The following is a 14998-nucleotide window of genomic DNA, read 5'->3' as shown; positions in this document are numbered from 1 at the left end:
GACTGTTATGCTCTACATGGGCTTAGTGATGTGTAAAATGCCCGCTCTTACACGACTGCCCATGCTTATCGCATGCGGCATTTTTCATATCGATAGCATTTAATGCACCCCTCAGCGCATTGACAGACCTGCATGCATTTAACAACACTGCTGCACACTGTTTTTGACGTTTGTGCTTCTTCATCTTTGCGTTTTTTTTTTATTGTGACACTGCAAGCGACATTTATTGTGTGTTAATTTTAGTTAAATTCGTTTTTAGCATATAATTTAGTTATTTAATTTATTACAATGGCTGAATTTCTGGACTCTGAAGCCGCTGAATCGGAGGTATGTCTGTTTGCACATTTTCCGAGCGCGCAAAATGCGATTTCTTTGCATGCTACGCGCTCTGTTGTAGACGCGTGTGTGTATATGTATATACAATATACGTATATGTATTGCATTTTCTTTTCGCCTGCAGGATGAGGAAGAATTGGATGTGCATGAACGGAAAAAACTAAAAAAGCTAAAAGCTGCTGTGTCCGACAGCAGCGAGGAAGAGGAAGGTGCGTATCCAACTAAAATCCCGCCCAATTCCACAAATAATAAGTCAAACTACAATTTTGTATATAAAACCCGTCAGCCAGTTTTGACTGGGCTATTCCCATTGTTCCCCATGGCCCAATATGCGTACTCTCTGCGTATACATATATGTCTGTGCGTGTGCAATATCTGGCATGGCTTGGACAATTGTGCACCTAGTTTTCCAGCCAAGGCAGGTGTCTGCTATTTGTTTACAACTTTGAGGTTATGTGCGTGTGTTTTGTATACCCTTTGCGAAGGGTATTTGAACTGCGTCACGAAATTTGCACCGCACTGAATTGAGCTCATCTGCCAGTCCATATAATATGTATATGTACTCTTATTCGTATGTACACACGAGTTGTTCTGGCTTTGCCCGCCTGTCTGTCCATTTTTGCGCTAACTTTTGCAAAGTTCCGTCTGTTTGCGTAGTGTATGCAAGGGTATTTAATTAATCAGTAGCTAGTCCTTCTTTTCGCAACTTCCGAAAAACAAAAAACTTGCAATGTTTTATTTATAAATCGAGGCACAATGCAATTTATTGATTTTTCATTAATGAGCTATAGAAATAAAAGTTTATTCAGCCACTGTTCAAATATTTATTTTATCTATATCTATATTAAATTGGGCATATGCTGCCTAAGCCAAAGATTACATTAAACTAATTGTATTTGGCGCATTTTCAGATGATGAGGAGCGTTTGCGTGAGGAGCTTAAGGATCTAATTGACGACAATCCCATTGAGGAGGATGATGCCAGCGAAAATGATTCGGACACTGGCAGCGGAGGTGACGAGGATGGCGGCAGTGGCAAAAAGCGTAAAAAGCATGAGGACGATGATCTGGACGATCGTTTGGAGGACGACGATTACGATCTGATCGAGGAGAATCTGGGCGTTAAAGTTGAACGACGCGTAAGTCCTGCCAGAGAGTCCCTTCATAGTTCATAGTTCTATCTTTAAACTATTTCCAAATTGTTTAACAGAAACGTTTCAAACGCCTGCGACGCATTCACGACAACGAAAGCGACGGCGAGGAGCAGCACGTGGACGAGGGACTCGCGCGCGAACAAATCGCTGAGCAGCTATTTGATGAGAACGATGACGTAAGCATCCACACTGCCAGGACATACGCAATAATACTTTCAACTAATCATTCACACACACACACACACACAGCAAAGCATCGAAAGACGCAGCGAGCGCAGCATTCGGGAGGCAGATACCTTCGATGACGAGGACAGCGAATCGGATGCCGATGATTTTATTGTGGATGACAACGGTCGTCCCATTGCCGAGAAGAAAAAGAAACGTCGACCCATCTTCACAGATGCGTAAGTACAGCCAATATAATTACACATCTTCGCAAAGTCTGGCATTCAAATCCTTAACCAAATTAGTACACAAAACAAATCAGATTGCGTCCGAGCTTCTAGCAAATATCTACGTCTTCTTGTACCTTCATTTGTACTTTCTTATCTATATATATAAGACGCCAGCTCTTCCGCTACTTTCTCTGCTTTGTTGCTCGCTATAGAAACTTTTATCTCTCATCAAATCTGTGCTTATTGCCCGATCGTATTTTGTTGGACACAAAGTTCACATTAAAGTATGTGCATATTCCAAAAGCAAAAAGCAATGCATAAGGTTAACCAAAAAGTTAACCAATAATTTAAAGTTTCTTATTGCATGCAATATCCTACTTGCCAAAATGTGTTGCATTACTTTTAAAATCGCCGAAAATGTCAAAAAGTCCTTAGCTGCAAATCGATAGTTATCGATTTTAGGCAATTTTACATTCATTTCAGATATTTCAAACTCAAGTTGCTTTGCTTATGACTTACGAAAACTTTTATTCTTAGCAATCGATTCGTCTTAAGAGTTAAATAAAAGTCCATTTCTGAATCGTTTCATTTTCGTTTTGCTCAATCGATCAATTAAATCGATTTCGAAACGCGTTTTATTATATAATAAATATTATTTTGCTGATATTTTTTGGTTTATCTTGCCACTTACTATTTCGATTTCAAAAGTTTGTTCGTAATCAGAAAAAACTCGTATAGACTCGGATCTCAGATCAATTGTAAATATACTAAAAATGCATCCTTTTACCAATTTATAATTTTCAATCGGTGCAGGGTAAAAGTTATCTATTGATTGATTGATTGATGGACTTGAGTGAAGGTTTTGGTCAATGGAGTTTTCATAAAGGGATAATAGCAATTAATAAGATCACATAAACTTTTGCTGTTACGTCAAGAGTATTCAATATTCATAAAATTGATGCAAATTATCTTGTTTTGCATTATTTGATTGATTTACTACACAAATTATTGACATACCTAAAGCACTCAATTGTATAAAGCAATGTTATTATGATAACAGTTCGCGTAGTTTAGCAAATTTGCCTGTTGATTAGCTGCATTTTATATGGTCTAGGAAACTACAATCGATTGATTGATTCGAATTGATTGATTGAATATTTTTCAAGGAATATACGAATTGAATTAACAAAAAATATATTATGAAGATTATAAAATAAAGTAAAATAAAGTGAATGCAATGAATATGATCTATATTGAGGTTCTGTAGCTACATGTCGTTTGATTGATGGATTTTTGATTGATTGATTATCATGATTTAATCGTACAAATTAATATAGTATATATTTCTACTTTATATTAAAAAAGTTGTGTAATTTATCGTTTGATTGATTGTTAATTGATTGATTGATTGAATGTTTTGCTTACAAAGGAATATTCGAATTAAAATAGAATATATAATAATGAATATTTGAAAGTAAAGTCATGGATCCTATATTTGGCCTCTCTAGCTGCATGTAGTTTGATTGATGGATTATTGATTGATTGACTTGATTGCAATATCAATAAAAACAATGAGTATAGAATAAATATGTGCATAAGGACTAATTGATGGGATTACAGACTTTATACTAGCAAAGTTGTGTAATTTATTGTTTGATTGATTGTTTATTGATTGATTGATTGATTGAATGTTTTCTCTTCACAAACACACAGCTCACTGCAGGAGGGTCAGGATATATTCGGCGTTGACTTTGACTATGACGATTTCTACAAGCCCGAGGAGGATGAGTACGAGGAGGATTCGGAGGGCGATGAATACGATGAGGATCTGCTGGGCGGCGATGATTTTCGTGCGGCTAAAAAGAAGAAGTCACCGAAAAAGAAGGCCATCAAAAAGACAATCTTCGATATATACGAGCCGAGCGAACTGAAGCGCGGCCATTTCACAGACTTGGACAATGAGATACGCAAAACGGATATACCGGAGCGCATGCAGCTGCGCCAGGTGCCGGTGACAGCGGTGCCAGAGGGCTCCCATGAGCTGGACGACGAGGCCAATTGGATATATCGCTTCGCCTTCTGCAAACAGACCGTATCCGAGCAGGAGAAGGCCGATAATCGCGAGAAGATGCGCAAACCGCCGACGGCTGTGAATAAAATAAAACAGACGCTGGAGTTCATACGCAACCAGCAGCTGGAGGTGCCGTTCATAGCGTTCTATCGCAAGGAGTATGTGAAGCCCGAGCTGAATATCGATGATCTGTGGAAGGTCTACTACTACGATGAGCGCTGGTGCCAGCTCAACGAGCGCAAGAAGAAGCTGAAGCAGCTGTTCGAGAAGATGCGACAATTCCAGCTGGAAACCCTCTGCGCCGATCCCGACAAACCGCTGCCCGACGATGTGCGTCTAATGCTGGACAGCGACTTCGAGCGCCTCAACGACGTCCAGTCCATGGAGGAGCTCAAGGATGTGCACATGTACTTTCTGCTCAACTACTCCCACGAGCTGCCCAAAATGCAGGCCGAGCAGCGACGCAAACAGCTGCTGGAGAAACGCGAGCAACGCGCACGCCGTCAGGCAGCTGCCAATGCGGGCAGCGATGGGGAGACAACCGGTCCGGATGCCGTTGTCCCAGAGAGGCCGGACAATATTGTCGAGCTGGACGAGGCCGAGGAGCTGGAACTGGCCGCCGACGAGCAGCTAAAACAGGCGCCCAACAGCAGTCCCTATGCGGTGTTCCGCAAGGCGGGCATCTGCGGCTTTGCCAAGCATTTCGGTCTAACGCCCGAACAGTTTGCCGAAAATCTGCGCGACAATTATCAGCGCAACGAGGTCAACCAGGAGAGCCTCAGTCCCACAGAGATGGCCAAGCAGTATCTGTCGCCGCGCTTCATGACCGTCGACGAGGTGCTGCATGCCGCCAAATATGTGGTCGCACGCCAATTGGCGCAGGAGCCGCTGCTCCGCAAGACCATGCGCGAGGTGTACTTCGATAGGGCGCGCCTCAATATACGTCCCACCAAGAATGGCATGGTGCTGATCGATGAGAATTCGCCAGTGTATTCGATGAAATATGTGGCCAAGAAACCGGTCGGTGATCTCTTTGGCGATCAATTCATTAAGCTGCTCATGGCCGAGGAGGAGAAGCTGCTGGAGATTAAGTTCCTGGACGAATTCGAGGGCAATGCGAATGCCAATGGGCCGCCCGGCGATTATGTGACCGAGGCGACGCAGCTCTATCATCTGGATCAGTTTGCGAAGAACGTGCTCGAGTGGAATGCGCTGCGTGCCGAGTGCGTTCAGCTGGCATTGAAGAAGTGGGTCATACCCGATCTGGTCAAGGAGCTGCGCGCCACACTGCACGAGGAGGCGCAACAGTTTGTGCTGCGCTCCTGCATAGCCAAGCTCTACAAATGGCTAAAGGTGGCGCCCTATAAGCCAGAGATGCCGCAGCATCACAATTTCGAGGAGTGGAGCACCTTGCGCGGCATACGCGCCATGGGCCTCGCTTACGATCCGGATCAGTCGGTGGCCGCCTTCTGTGCGATCGCCAGCCCCGAGGGCGATATTTCTGATTATCTGCGTCTGCCGAGCATACTTAAGCGCAAGAACTCGTACAATGCCGAGGAGAAGGCACAGAAGCTGGCCGATTTGCGCAAGCTGAGCGACTTCATCAAGATGAAGAAGCCGCACGTTATTGTGATTGGCGCCGAGTCGCGGGATGCCCAAATGATACAGACGGACATACGCGAGATACTCAAAGAGCTGGAGGCGAACGAACAGTTTCCGCCCATCGAGGTGGAGATCATTGACAATGAGCTGGCCAAGATCTATGCGAATTCCAAGAAGGGCGAAGCCGATTTCAAAGAGTATCCGCCGCTGCTCAAACAGGCCGCATCCTTGGCACGCAAAATGCAAGATCCCCTCGTCGAATATTCGCAGCTGTGCGATGCCGACGACGAGATACTCTGCCTGCGCTACCATCCGCTGCAGGAGCGTGTGCCCCGCGAACTGTTGCTCGAACAGCTCAGCCTCGAGTTCATCAATCGCACCAGCGAGGTCGGCCTCGACATCAATCTAATGGTACAGAATTCCCGAACGGTCAATCTACTGCAGTATATCTGCGGTCTTGGGCCGCGCAAGGGTCAGGCCCTGCTCAAGCTGCTCAAGCAGAGCAATCAGAGGCTCGAGAATCGGACACAGCTCGTCACCGTCTGTCATCTGGGACCGAAGGTGTTCATCAATTGCAGCGGCTTCATCAAGATCGATACCAGTTCGCTGGGCGACAGTACGGAGGCGTATGTTGAGGTGCTGGATGGTTCGCGTGTACATCCGGAGACATATGAATGGGCACGCAAAATGGCCATCGATGCCATGGAGTATGATGACGAGGAGACAAATCCGGCCGGTGCACTCGAAGAGATACTGGAATCGCCCGAAAGACTCAAGGACTTGGATCTGGACGCATTTGCCGTCGAACTGGAACGCCAGGGATTCGGCAGCAAGAGCATCACGCTCTACGATATACGCAACGAGCTGAGCTGCCTCTACAAGGATTATCGTTCTGCGTACATGAAGCCCAGCGCCGAGGAGCTCTTCGATATGCTGACCAAGGAGACGCCCGACTCGTTCTATGTGGGCAAATGTGTTACGGCCATGGTAACGGGCTTCACATATCGCCGGCCGCAGGGCGAGCAGCTGGACAATGCGAATCCGGTGCGCATCGATGACTCGGACAGCTGGCAGTGTCCGTTCTGTCATAAGGACGACTTTCCGGAGCTGTCCGATGTATGGAATCATTTCGATGACAATAACTGTCCGGGTCAGGCGTCCGGCGTGCGTGTTCGGCTGGAGAACGGCCTGCCCGGCTTTATACACATCAAGAATCTGTCCGATAAGCAGGTGCGCAATCCGGAGGAGCGTGTCCGTGTCTCCCAGATGATACATGTGCGCATCATTAAGATCGATATCGATCGCTTTTCGGTCGACTGCAGCTCCAAGTCGGCGGACCTCAAGGATGTCAACAACGAATGGCGGCCCAGACGAGATGCGTTCTATGATTTTGTCACCGAGGAGCTGGACAATCGCAAGGTGACCGACGCCAAGGCGAAGGCCATGAAGCGCAAGACCTATGCGCGTCGCGTTATTGCCCATCCGAGCTTCTTTAACAAATCGTATGCGGAGGTGATTGCCATGCTGGCCGAGGCGGATCAGGGCGAGGTGGCGTTGCGTCCGAGCAGCAAGTCCAAGGATCATTTGACGGCCACCTGGAAAGTGGCCGACGACATCTTCCAGCACATCGATGTGCGCGAGGAGGGCAAAGAGAATGAGTACAGCTTGGGTCGCAGCCTGTGGATTGGCACCGAGGAGTTCGAGGATCTCGACGAGATCATCGCACGTCACATCAATCCCATGGCGCTCGCTGCACGCGAACTCCTTCAATATAAATACTATAAACCGAACACGGCGGCGGCGAATGTGAATGAGCGCGACTTCATGGAGCAGCTGTTGCGCGAGGAGAAGGGCCGTGATCCCAAGAAGATACACTATTTCTTTACCGCCTCGAAGAGCATGCCCGGCAAGTTTCTGCTCTCGTATCTGCCCAAGACGAAGGTGCGACACGAGTATGTGACCGTTATGCCCGAGGGCTATCGGTTTCGCGGCCAAATCTTTGATACCGTTAGCAGTCTCTTGCGCTGGTTCAAGGAGCACTGGCTCGATACCACGGCGGGCATGTCTAGTTCGGCGAGTGCCACGCCCTCTAGCAATACGCCGACAAATGCGCACAACATGATGCGACCACCGCCATCCGCATCGCTCAGCTCAATAAGCGGCATCGGCGGCGGCATCGGCGCATTCAGCAGCTCGGGCAGCATCTCGGGCGGAACGCCGCGCAGCGGCATCAGCAGCAGCGATATGCGCACCTCGAGCGCCTATTCGGTAACGCATTCCATTGGCGGCGCCGGCTACGGCAGCAGCGCCGCCAGCAGCGGCCTCCCCATCAATCCCGCCGGCATCGGACATTACGGCAGTGGCAGCGGCACGGGCAGCGGCAGCGGCAGCACGCCCACATTTGGTGCGCACATCAATACGCCGTATACGCCGAGCGGCCAAACGCCGTTCATGACGCCATATACGCCGCACGCCACACAAACGCCCCGCTACGGACACAACGTGCCCAGCCCCAGTTCACAGTCGAGCAGCAGCCAGCGGCATCATTATGGCGGCACGCCCCGCTTCTATGACATGGCCAGCGGCAATGCCTACAACAGCGCCAGCCTCTATCACCAGCAGCAGCATCCACACCACCACCATCACCAGCAGCAGCATCATCACCAGCAGCAGCAGCAGCAGCAGCAGCATCCACACCACCACCACCAGCAGCAGCAGCAACAGCAGCAACAACAGCAGCAGCATCTGCAGCAACGTGCCAAAGAGAACCTCGACTGGCAGCTGGCCAATGATTCCTGGGCGCGTCGCAAGCCGCAACATCAACAGCACCAACATCCACAGCAGCAGCAGCCACAAGGGCCGCAGCAGCCACAACAACAACTGGGCCTGGCCATGAGCCTGGGCCTGAGCATGCCCAGCGCTGCTGGCTATGGCGGCGCCGGATCCACGCCCACAAATGAGTATCATACGAGCAGCGGCAGTCGCGGCATTGCTTTGGGCACGGGTAGCGCCTCCTCCAAGTCATCGGTGCGCAGCACGCCGCGCACAAACACATCGCCGCACTCCATGAACCTCGGTGACTCGACGCCCCTCTACGATGAGAATTAGGACTCCCAATTTTGGATGGCAGACTGGGTGTGTGTGTGCTTGCGCGTGTGTCTGTAGTGTGTATGTGTGTGTGTGTATTGATCTGGATTTAATTATATATATATACATAATTAATAAGTATATTACTCTGTACACTCACAAGTTAAGCAAACGGAAACTCAACGCAAACCCTAAGCATTAAAAAGCATTAATAAAATAAATACACAACAAAAAGATAAATTCAAATTTCATAGCGCTTAATTCGCATAACATTTGCCTGTTATGTTAACATAACATTTGCCTTTCAACATTCTCCTTTCATTTTAACATAACCATTTTCCTTTCATATTAACATCAAATTGCAATGTTACATTTAACAGTCGATAGATTGTCATCGATTGTGACAGTGCGCTGGCAACGCTGCGCTTGCTATTTGTATCCTGCAAAACAAATTCCCTAAAAATTGCCTTTTAAAAAATTTCCCAAATGGGTTTTTTTGAATTAGAAGGAGATAGCTGATAAATTTCTATGCAGCTTTGAATTTTTGAGCGGGACAGAGTAGGATAAAAAATATACTTAAACCAAATTAGAATTTATGAAAATAATAAAAAAAACACATTTTGCTTGCTTCTGTTATATAAGAATTGTTCTATTTAAGACTTTACAGGTTTAATATCAACGTTCTTTACAAAATTACAATATCAAAAAGAGTGTTTTTTTAACTAGTTTTGTTAGATTTTCAAACGCATCACGGAATGAAGTTGAGTGTTTTTGTAACATTGCGACGCAGCCGGTTGCCGTTTGCCGAGTCCTGCTGCAGACACTTAGTTATTGGCCGTTGCACGCTTGAAGGCATAGATGAGCGCCATGCCCAGCAGAATGCCGCCCACGGCCAGTCCGATTTCCCGGCAACTGTTGCAACAGAAACAAAGCACATAATCATATAATATATACATACATATGTACATTCAAATCGGGGCAATATTATTATTAGTGGGTGGGGGGAGGGAGGGAGGGAGGGTATTGTGTTCGGTTTGGATTAATGCAAGATGCAACATTGTTTGGGCGTGGCAGGCTCATAACTGGCGCTAGCATTCGCATTCGCATTGTCAGTGGCATCATTGGCAGTGGGCGTGGCACTAATTAATTAAACCAAAAAGAATATCAAAATAAAAACTGATCAGAGAGAGCAAGAGAGAGCGAGAGAGAGCGAGAGAGAGCGAGAACGGGCAGGCGCAACAAGACTTAATGGAATTTATAGGTTTCATGCTTCCATGATGTGCTTTGTGCTATTTGTCGAGCATTGATAAGATACAGCTAATAATACATATATACATATATACACACATACGCGCCCACACATACATGTACGAAACCCAGCTAGCGTGCTGTCTTCCGCCCAGCTTCCGCCCGTGCAGGTGGATTACGCTGAACAGATTGCAAGTGCGATTAAATTGTATATATAATTATTATTAATTTATTCAAAACGTTTAGAAGCAACCGGAATAAGTCCAAAAATACGTTAACATCGCTTTATGCACAGCTTGCCGTCTATTTTTCACCTTTACAGGTGGAAAGCGCGACTTAAATTCCCAGCTAGAGCTGTGCGTAGCTCACCAGGCAACTTATGGACCGTTTTAAGGCGCAGTTAAATAAAAAACAGTATTAGGCATACTTTGCCATAGACGTCGATTTTAGCAATGCATCTTGCTTAATTTTAAGGAATTTTTTGAAGAAAGTGAAAGAAATCTTTGAAATGGATTTCAAACATCTTCCACTCTAATGCTGATCAAGAACATTTATCTATGCTATACGAAGTCGGAAGTTACACAAAATTAGTATTAGAATCATATAACAGTTGTTCGCCTATTTTTCACCTTTGCTGGTGAAATTGCGCTGTTAGGCAAGCTAACAGTCTGTTAGTTTGTCAGCACGAGCTGTAACATAAATGTTATCTACATATATACATACATGTATATTGGCGCGTTTGTGTGTGTGCGTGTGCGTGTGTGTTAATGTGCACATTTAATTTCGATTTCACAACTTGTTATAAATTTACATGCTGAATTGAGGTGTTGATCAGCTTTTGTAGAATTTCACTTTGGTGCTGGCGAAGGATTTGAAGCTTGAAAATAGAATATATATATATAGAATATATACCCGATTAGCAAATCACCATGCAGGGTATACAATAATTATGCTAGGTTAAGGACCAACTGTTAATGACAATGGATTCTTCCTGATCGCGCTCTAATTGGAAAACTTGTCAAGCGTAACCGGTTCCAGTTGCAGCTGACTCGGGCATGCCTTTTAGAATGTGTGTGTGCGGGTTAATTAGCTGATGATGATGCAGCCAATTGCTGATGCTCATGATGATCGAGATGATCGAGATGATGATGATCATGTTGTTGCATGCACAGAACAGCTCACAATCATAATCATGCGCACAAGCTCATCACGCTCTGTTTTCCACAAAGCGGACGCCATTTGAGATGCCAATTTTTGCTGTTGTCGGTTGTATAAATTTTGTTAATCGACCAAACTCACCCGACGGGCGGCTTCTTCTTTTTAATATCGCTGGCCGCCAAATTGCCAATCAGGAACTTCTTCATAATCTCGCTGAAAGAGACAGAGAGAGAGAGAGAGAGAGGGGGGAAGAGTGAGAGACTGAGAGAGGGCGGGGGGAGAATTTAACAGCTGCTGTTATCTTGAAAGCTTACCGCGCCTCCTGGCTGTGGCCCACATCGATGAACTCCTTGGTGCCATCGCGACCAGCCACAGATTTCAGGGAATCCTCGCCGCCAGGATGCTGTAAGCCATTTGTAGTTTAATTCCTTGGTTTTCTTCTCATCATCTTTTGAATCTCACCTCTTTCAGAAACTTGGTCAGATCGTAGACTTTGTCCTCGATTATCACCCACAGATCGTTGGACTTGTTGTGCTTCTTCACCTCGGCTAAGCTGATTTCCTTGCTCATTCTGCACACTACGCAACACCAAATTTACTACAAAATTACAAAACAAATATGTGTGCACGGAGTGTGTGTGCGTGTGTGTGGTGTTTGTGAATTTAACTTCGACTACAGCTGTTGTCAGTGATGGCAGCACGTCAATATATCGATTATTGCGGCGAGTTTTCAATATCGATTACATGTTCCTAGCTGAGCTATGTGACCGTTTGCGTTTGTTGCTTCAAATATTTGTTGGTTAACAGACCTGCAGAAATAACTTCATACGTTAGAATAAATGTTATCATATCGGCAGCAACTACAATGTTCAGCTACATGTTGCTGGCTGAAACTGTTATGTTAGCAGTTTATTTTTTGTTGCTTCCCAACATTTGCTAGTTAACATAACAGAATTTCCCCTCTACAAACGAACTAACATTGACGAATTCATTAAAGACGTCCATCGCATACCCTGTAAAAACTGATATCCTTACAAATATTCAAGCATTGCATAAAAAAATGAACTTAATTTGAACGCGCACAAAGAACTTTATTGAATATTTAAATATTTTGGAATTTTGAGCATAATTTACTGCCAATTAACATGAACTACAGGGAATACATTTATGTTGTCTATTTGAGTACATTTAGTAATTTGAAAGATTTATATATTGCATTTTTTTAATAGTGTTCAAATCTAGGCACCGCCACGCAGACGCAGAACCAAGTGCAAAGTGGACTCCTTCTGGATGTTGTAGTCGGACAAAGTACGTCCATCCTCCAGCTGCTTGCCAGCGAAGATCAAACGCTGCTGATCTGGGGGAATACCCTCCTTGTCCTGGATCTTAGCCTTAACATTCTCAATGGTATCGGATGGCTCCACTTCCAAGGTGATGGTCTTGCCAGTCAAGGTCTTGACGAAGATCTGCATGCCACCACGCAGACGGAGAACCAGATGAAGGGTCGACTCCTTCTGGATGTTATAATCGGACAAAGTACGTCCATCCTCGAGCTGCTTGCCAGCGAAGATCAAACGCTGCTGATCTGGGGGAATACCCTCCTTGTCCTGGATCTTAGCCTTAACATTCTCAATGGTATCGGATGGCTCCACCTCCAAGGTGATGGTCTTGCCAGTCAAGGTCTTGACGAAGATCTGCATGCCACCACGCAGACGCAGAACCAGATGAAGGGTCGACTCCTTCTGGATGTTGTAGTCGGACAAAGTACGTCCATCCTCGAGCTGCTTGCCAGCGAAGATCAAACGCTGCTGATCTGGGGGAATGCCCTCCTTGTCCTGGATCTTGGCCTTAACATTCTCAATGGTATCGGATGGCTCCACCTCCAAGGTGATGGTCTTGCCAGTCAAGGTCTTGACGAAGATCTGCATGCCACCACGCAGACGCAGAACCAGATGAAGGGTCGACTCCTTCTGGATGTTGTAGTCGGACAAAGTACGTCCATCCTCGAGCTGCTTGCCAGCGAAGATCAAACGCTGCTGATCTGGGGGAATGCCCTCCTTGTCCTGGATCTTGGCCTTAACATTCTCAATGGTATCGGATGGCTCCACCTCCAAGGTGATGGTCTTGCCAGTCAAGGTCTTGACGAAGATCTGCATGCCACCACGCAGACGCAGAACCAGATGAAGGGTCGACTCCTTCTGGATGTTGTAGTCGGACAAAGTACGTCCATCCTCCAGCTGCTTGCCAGCGAAGATCAAACGCTGCTGATCTGGGGGAATGCCCTCCTTGTCCTGGATCTTAGCCTTGACGTTCTCAATGGTGTCCGAAGGCTCCACCTCCAAGGTGATGGTCTTGCCAGTCAAGGTCTTGACGAAGATCTGCATGCCACCACGCAGACGCAGAACCAGATGAAGGGTCGACTCCTTCTGGATGTTGTAGTCGGACAAAGTACGTCCATCCTCGAGCTGCTTGCCAGCGAAGATCAAACGCTGCTGATCTGGGGGAATACCCTCCTTGTCCTGGATCTTGGCCTTAACATTCTCAATGGTATCGGATGGCTCCACCTCCAAGGTGATGGTCTTGCCAGTCAAGGTCTTGACGAAGATCTGCATATTTCCTGTTCCTAAGAAAAATTTAAAAACCAAAATGGAAATATGTATTTGTGTGTATTTAGGTATAAAGTGAAAAATCGATTAAATGCCAAATATGAGGTCACACTGACACATGCAACCCTGTACTATAAGAGCAAGAGCTGCTTTTATTTGCTACCCTCCTCAAAAGAAAGTGCGCAGTAAGTTTTTTTCTGCGTCATGACCTAGTTTTGAAAAACGGAACAAACGCCTGCGCACTATAAAAGTTAGCTGATAACAAGATATAGACACAATTTTATGTATGCATAACTACCTTAACTTGCATTAATTCGTACATTTAATTTCACAACTTCGAAGTCATTTCAAAGAATGACTAATTTGTTTCAATAACCCCCGCAAAGCTGTGTGTGTGTGTATGTATGCATGCATGCATGTGTGTAGGTATATGTCAGCTGCACTTGTTCTTTGTTCGACGCCATTTTGAAGTAGACCATAAAATGGCGTTTACAAGTACGCAGTAGTTGTACGTACATACATACATATATGCATATGCATTTACAGTAAATTTACATTCAGCACAATAATTTCGCTGTTTACATAAACATATTCATGGCCAACCAATTTTTTTCGTTGCTTTCGCACAAAGAAAAAGCGAAGAAGCTTTATTTAAGACATATTTTCGACTTGTACTAATTTTCCTAGTGTGCATACGTATATACATATGTGCGTATGTGTGCGTGTGTATTACATGCACAAATTTTCTTTGTCTCGAATGAAGTTATAATTTCTCAGTTGTGACCAACAAAATATTAAATTTATTGAAATATCTATACGTTTTATGATAGTTATGTACATACCTTTTTATATTTTAAAATTCACTATAATTTTAATCAAGTTTAAAATTGATTTTTTTCTTTCACTTCTTTGTTGTTGCACTAAATGCACTTAGACACGTCTGCTTTGGCTGAACACTGAAATACTTGTGTTTGAAAAGTTGCCACTGCAAGAAAAATGTAGTTCATAACAGAGTTTCGAATGAGAACGCGAATCGATTTTCTCAATTCTGTTAGTGACTTGTGCTATCGAAAGAAGTATTGCCAGCCGCGAAAATTAGGTCTGTTAGCTCGCTTGGGTCTGTTATGCGCTACTTGAGTCGATTTTAAAAATGCCGATATGTGTAAATGCCATAATGTTAATAAAGTATTAAAGATATTTGTGATTAGTCAAACAAAAGTTCACAAATCTTAAAATCAGAGCAATTGGACATTTTAACAATAGATCAAAAACAAACCTCATTTTTATCTATATTGATATAATGGCGCAGAAAGCCATCTAAATATTGTTACAACAATTATGGC

The 14998-nt window shown here is 45.1% G+C and overlaps 3 protein-coding genes across 4 annotated transcripts; 1 reads left to right on the top strand and 2 right to left on the bottom strand.

Moving 5' to 3' along the window:
* Positions 1 to 169: 169 nt before the first annotated feature.
* Positions 170 to 8890, top strand: Spt6. Its single transcript, XM_064682803.1, has 6 exons — positions 170 to 327; positions 461 to 545; positions 1248 to 1474; positions 1546 to 1665; positions 1739 to 1893; positions 3598 to 8890. The coding sequence occupies exons 1-6, from the start codon at positions 289 to 291 to the stop codon at positions 8663 to 8665; spliced, it is 5694 nt and encodes a 1897-aa protein (XP_064538873.1). The 5' UTR covers positions 170 to 288; the 3' UTR covers positions 8666 to 8890.
* Positions 8891 to 9272: 382 nt separating this feature from the next.
* LOC135428717 (cytochrome b5) lies at positions 9273 to 11730 on the bottom strand. 2 transcript variants are annotated; one of them, XM_064682807.1, is made up of 4 exons: positions 11513 to 11727; positions 11365 to 11453; positions 11192 to 11263; positions 9273 to 9556 (listed from the first exon to the last, which is right to left on the bottom strand). In XM_064682807.1, the coding sequence occupies exons 1-4, from the start codon at positions 11618 to 11620 to the stop codon at positions 9469 to 9471; spliced, it is 357 nt and encodes a 118-aa protein (XP_064538877.1). In that variant the 5' UTR covers positions 11621 to 11727; the 3' UTR covers positions 9273 to 9468. The 2 variants fall into 2 exon arrangements, with proteins under 2 accessions (XP_064538877.1, XP_064538876.1); XM_064682806.1 differs by lacking the exon at positions 9273 to 9556 and adding an exon at positions 9669 to 9783 and having other exon boundaries at positions 11513 to 11730.
* Positions 11731 to 12119: 389 nt separating this feature from the next.
* Ubi-p5E (Ubiquitin-5E) lies at positions 12120 to 14651 on the bottom strand. Its single transcript, XM_064682776.1, has 2 exons — positions 14498 to 14651; positions 12120 to 13672 (listed from the first exon to the last, which is right to left on the bottom strand). Exon 2 carries the CDS (start codon positions 13659 to 13661, stop codon positions 12288 to 12290), a length of 1374 nt encoding a protein of 457 aa, XP_064538846.1. The 5' UTR covers positions 13662 to 13672; positions 14498 to 14651; the 3' UTR covers positions 12120 to 12287.
* Positions 14652 to 14998: the final 347 nt, after the last annotated feature.

This window comes from Drosophila montana, unplaced genomic scaffold (assembly GCF_035044405.1).
Source record: "Drosophila montana isolate Dmon_TW-CO22-7 unplaced genomic scaffold, ASM3504440v1 contig_2496_1, whole genome shotgun sequence".
Lineage (NCBI taxonomy): Eukaryota > Metazoa > Arthropoda > Insecta > Diptera > Drosophilidae > Drosophila > Drosophila montana.
Note: the sequence above shows the minus strand (reverse complement) of the source record. Positions and strands in the feature narration are given on the sequence as shown.

Bases quoted from the DNA above. Each gene is read 5' to 3' on its own strand.
- Spt6 (XM_064682803.1), top strand. From the start codon at position 289: ATGGCTGAATTTCTGGACTCTGAAGCCGCTGAATCGGAG. The intron at 1,666-1,738 runs GTAAGCATCCAC...ACACACACACAG, and splicing joins TATTTGATGAGAACGATGAC to CAAAGCATCGAAAGACGCAG. The intron at 1,894-3,597 runs GTAAGTACAGCC...ACAAACACACAG, and splicing joins CGACCCATCTTCACAGATGC to CTCACTGCAGGAGGGTCAGG.
- LOC135428717 (XM_064682806.1), bottom strand. From the start codon at position 11,620: ATGAGCAAGGAAATCAGCTTAGCCGAGGTGAAGAAGCACAACAAGTCC. The intron at 11,454-11,512 runs GTGAGATTCAAA...AATGGCTTACAG, and splicing joins TGACCAAGTTTCTGAAAGAG to CATCCTGGCGGCGAGGATTC. The intron at 11,264-11,364 runs GTAAGCTTTCAA...TGTCTCTTTCAG, and splicing joins GGCCACAGCCAGGAGGCGCG to CGAGATTATGAAGAAGTTCC.
- Ubi-p5E (XM_064682776.1), bottom strand. From the start codon at position 13,661: ATGCAGATCTTCGTCAAGACCTTGACTGGCAAGACCATCACCTTGGAG.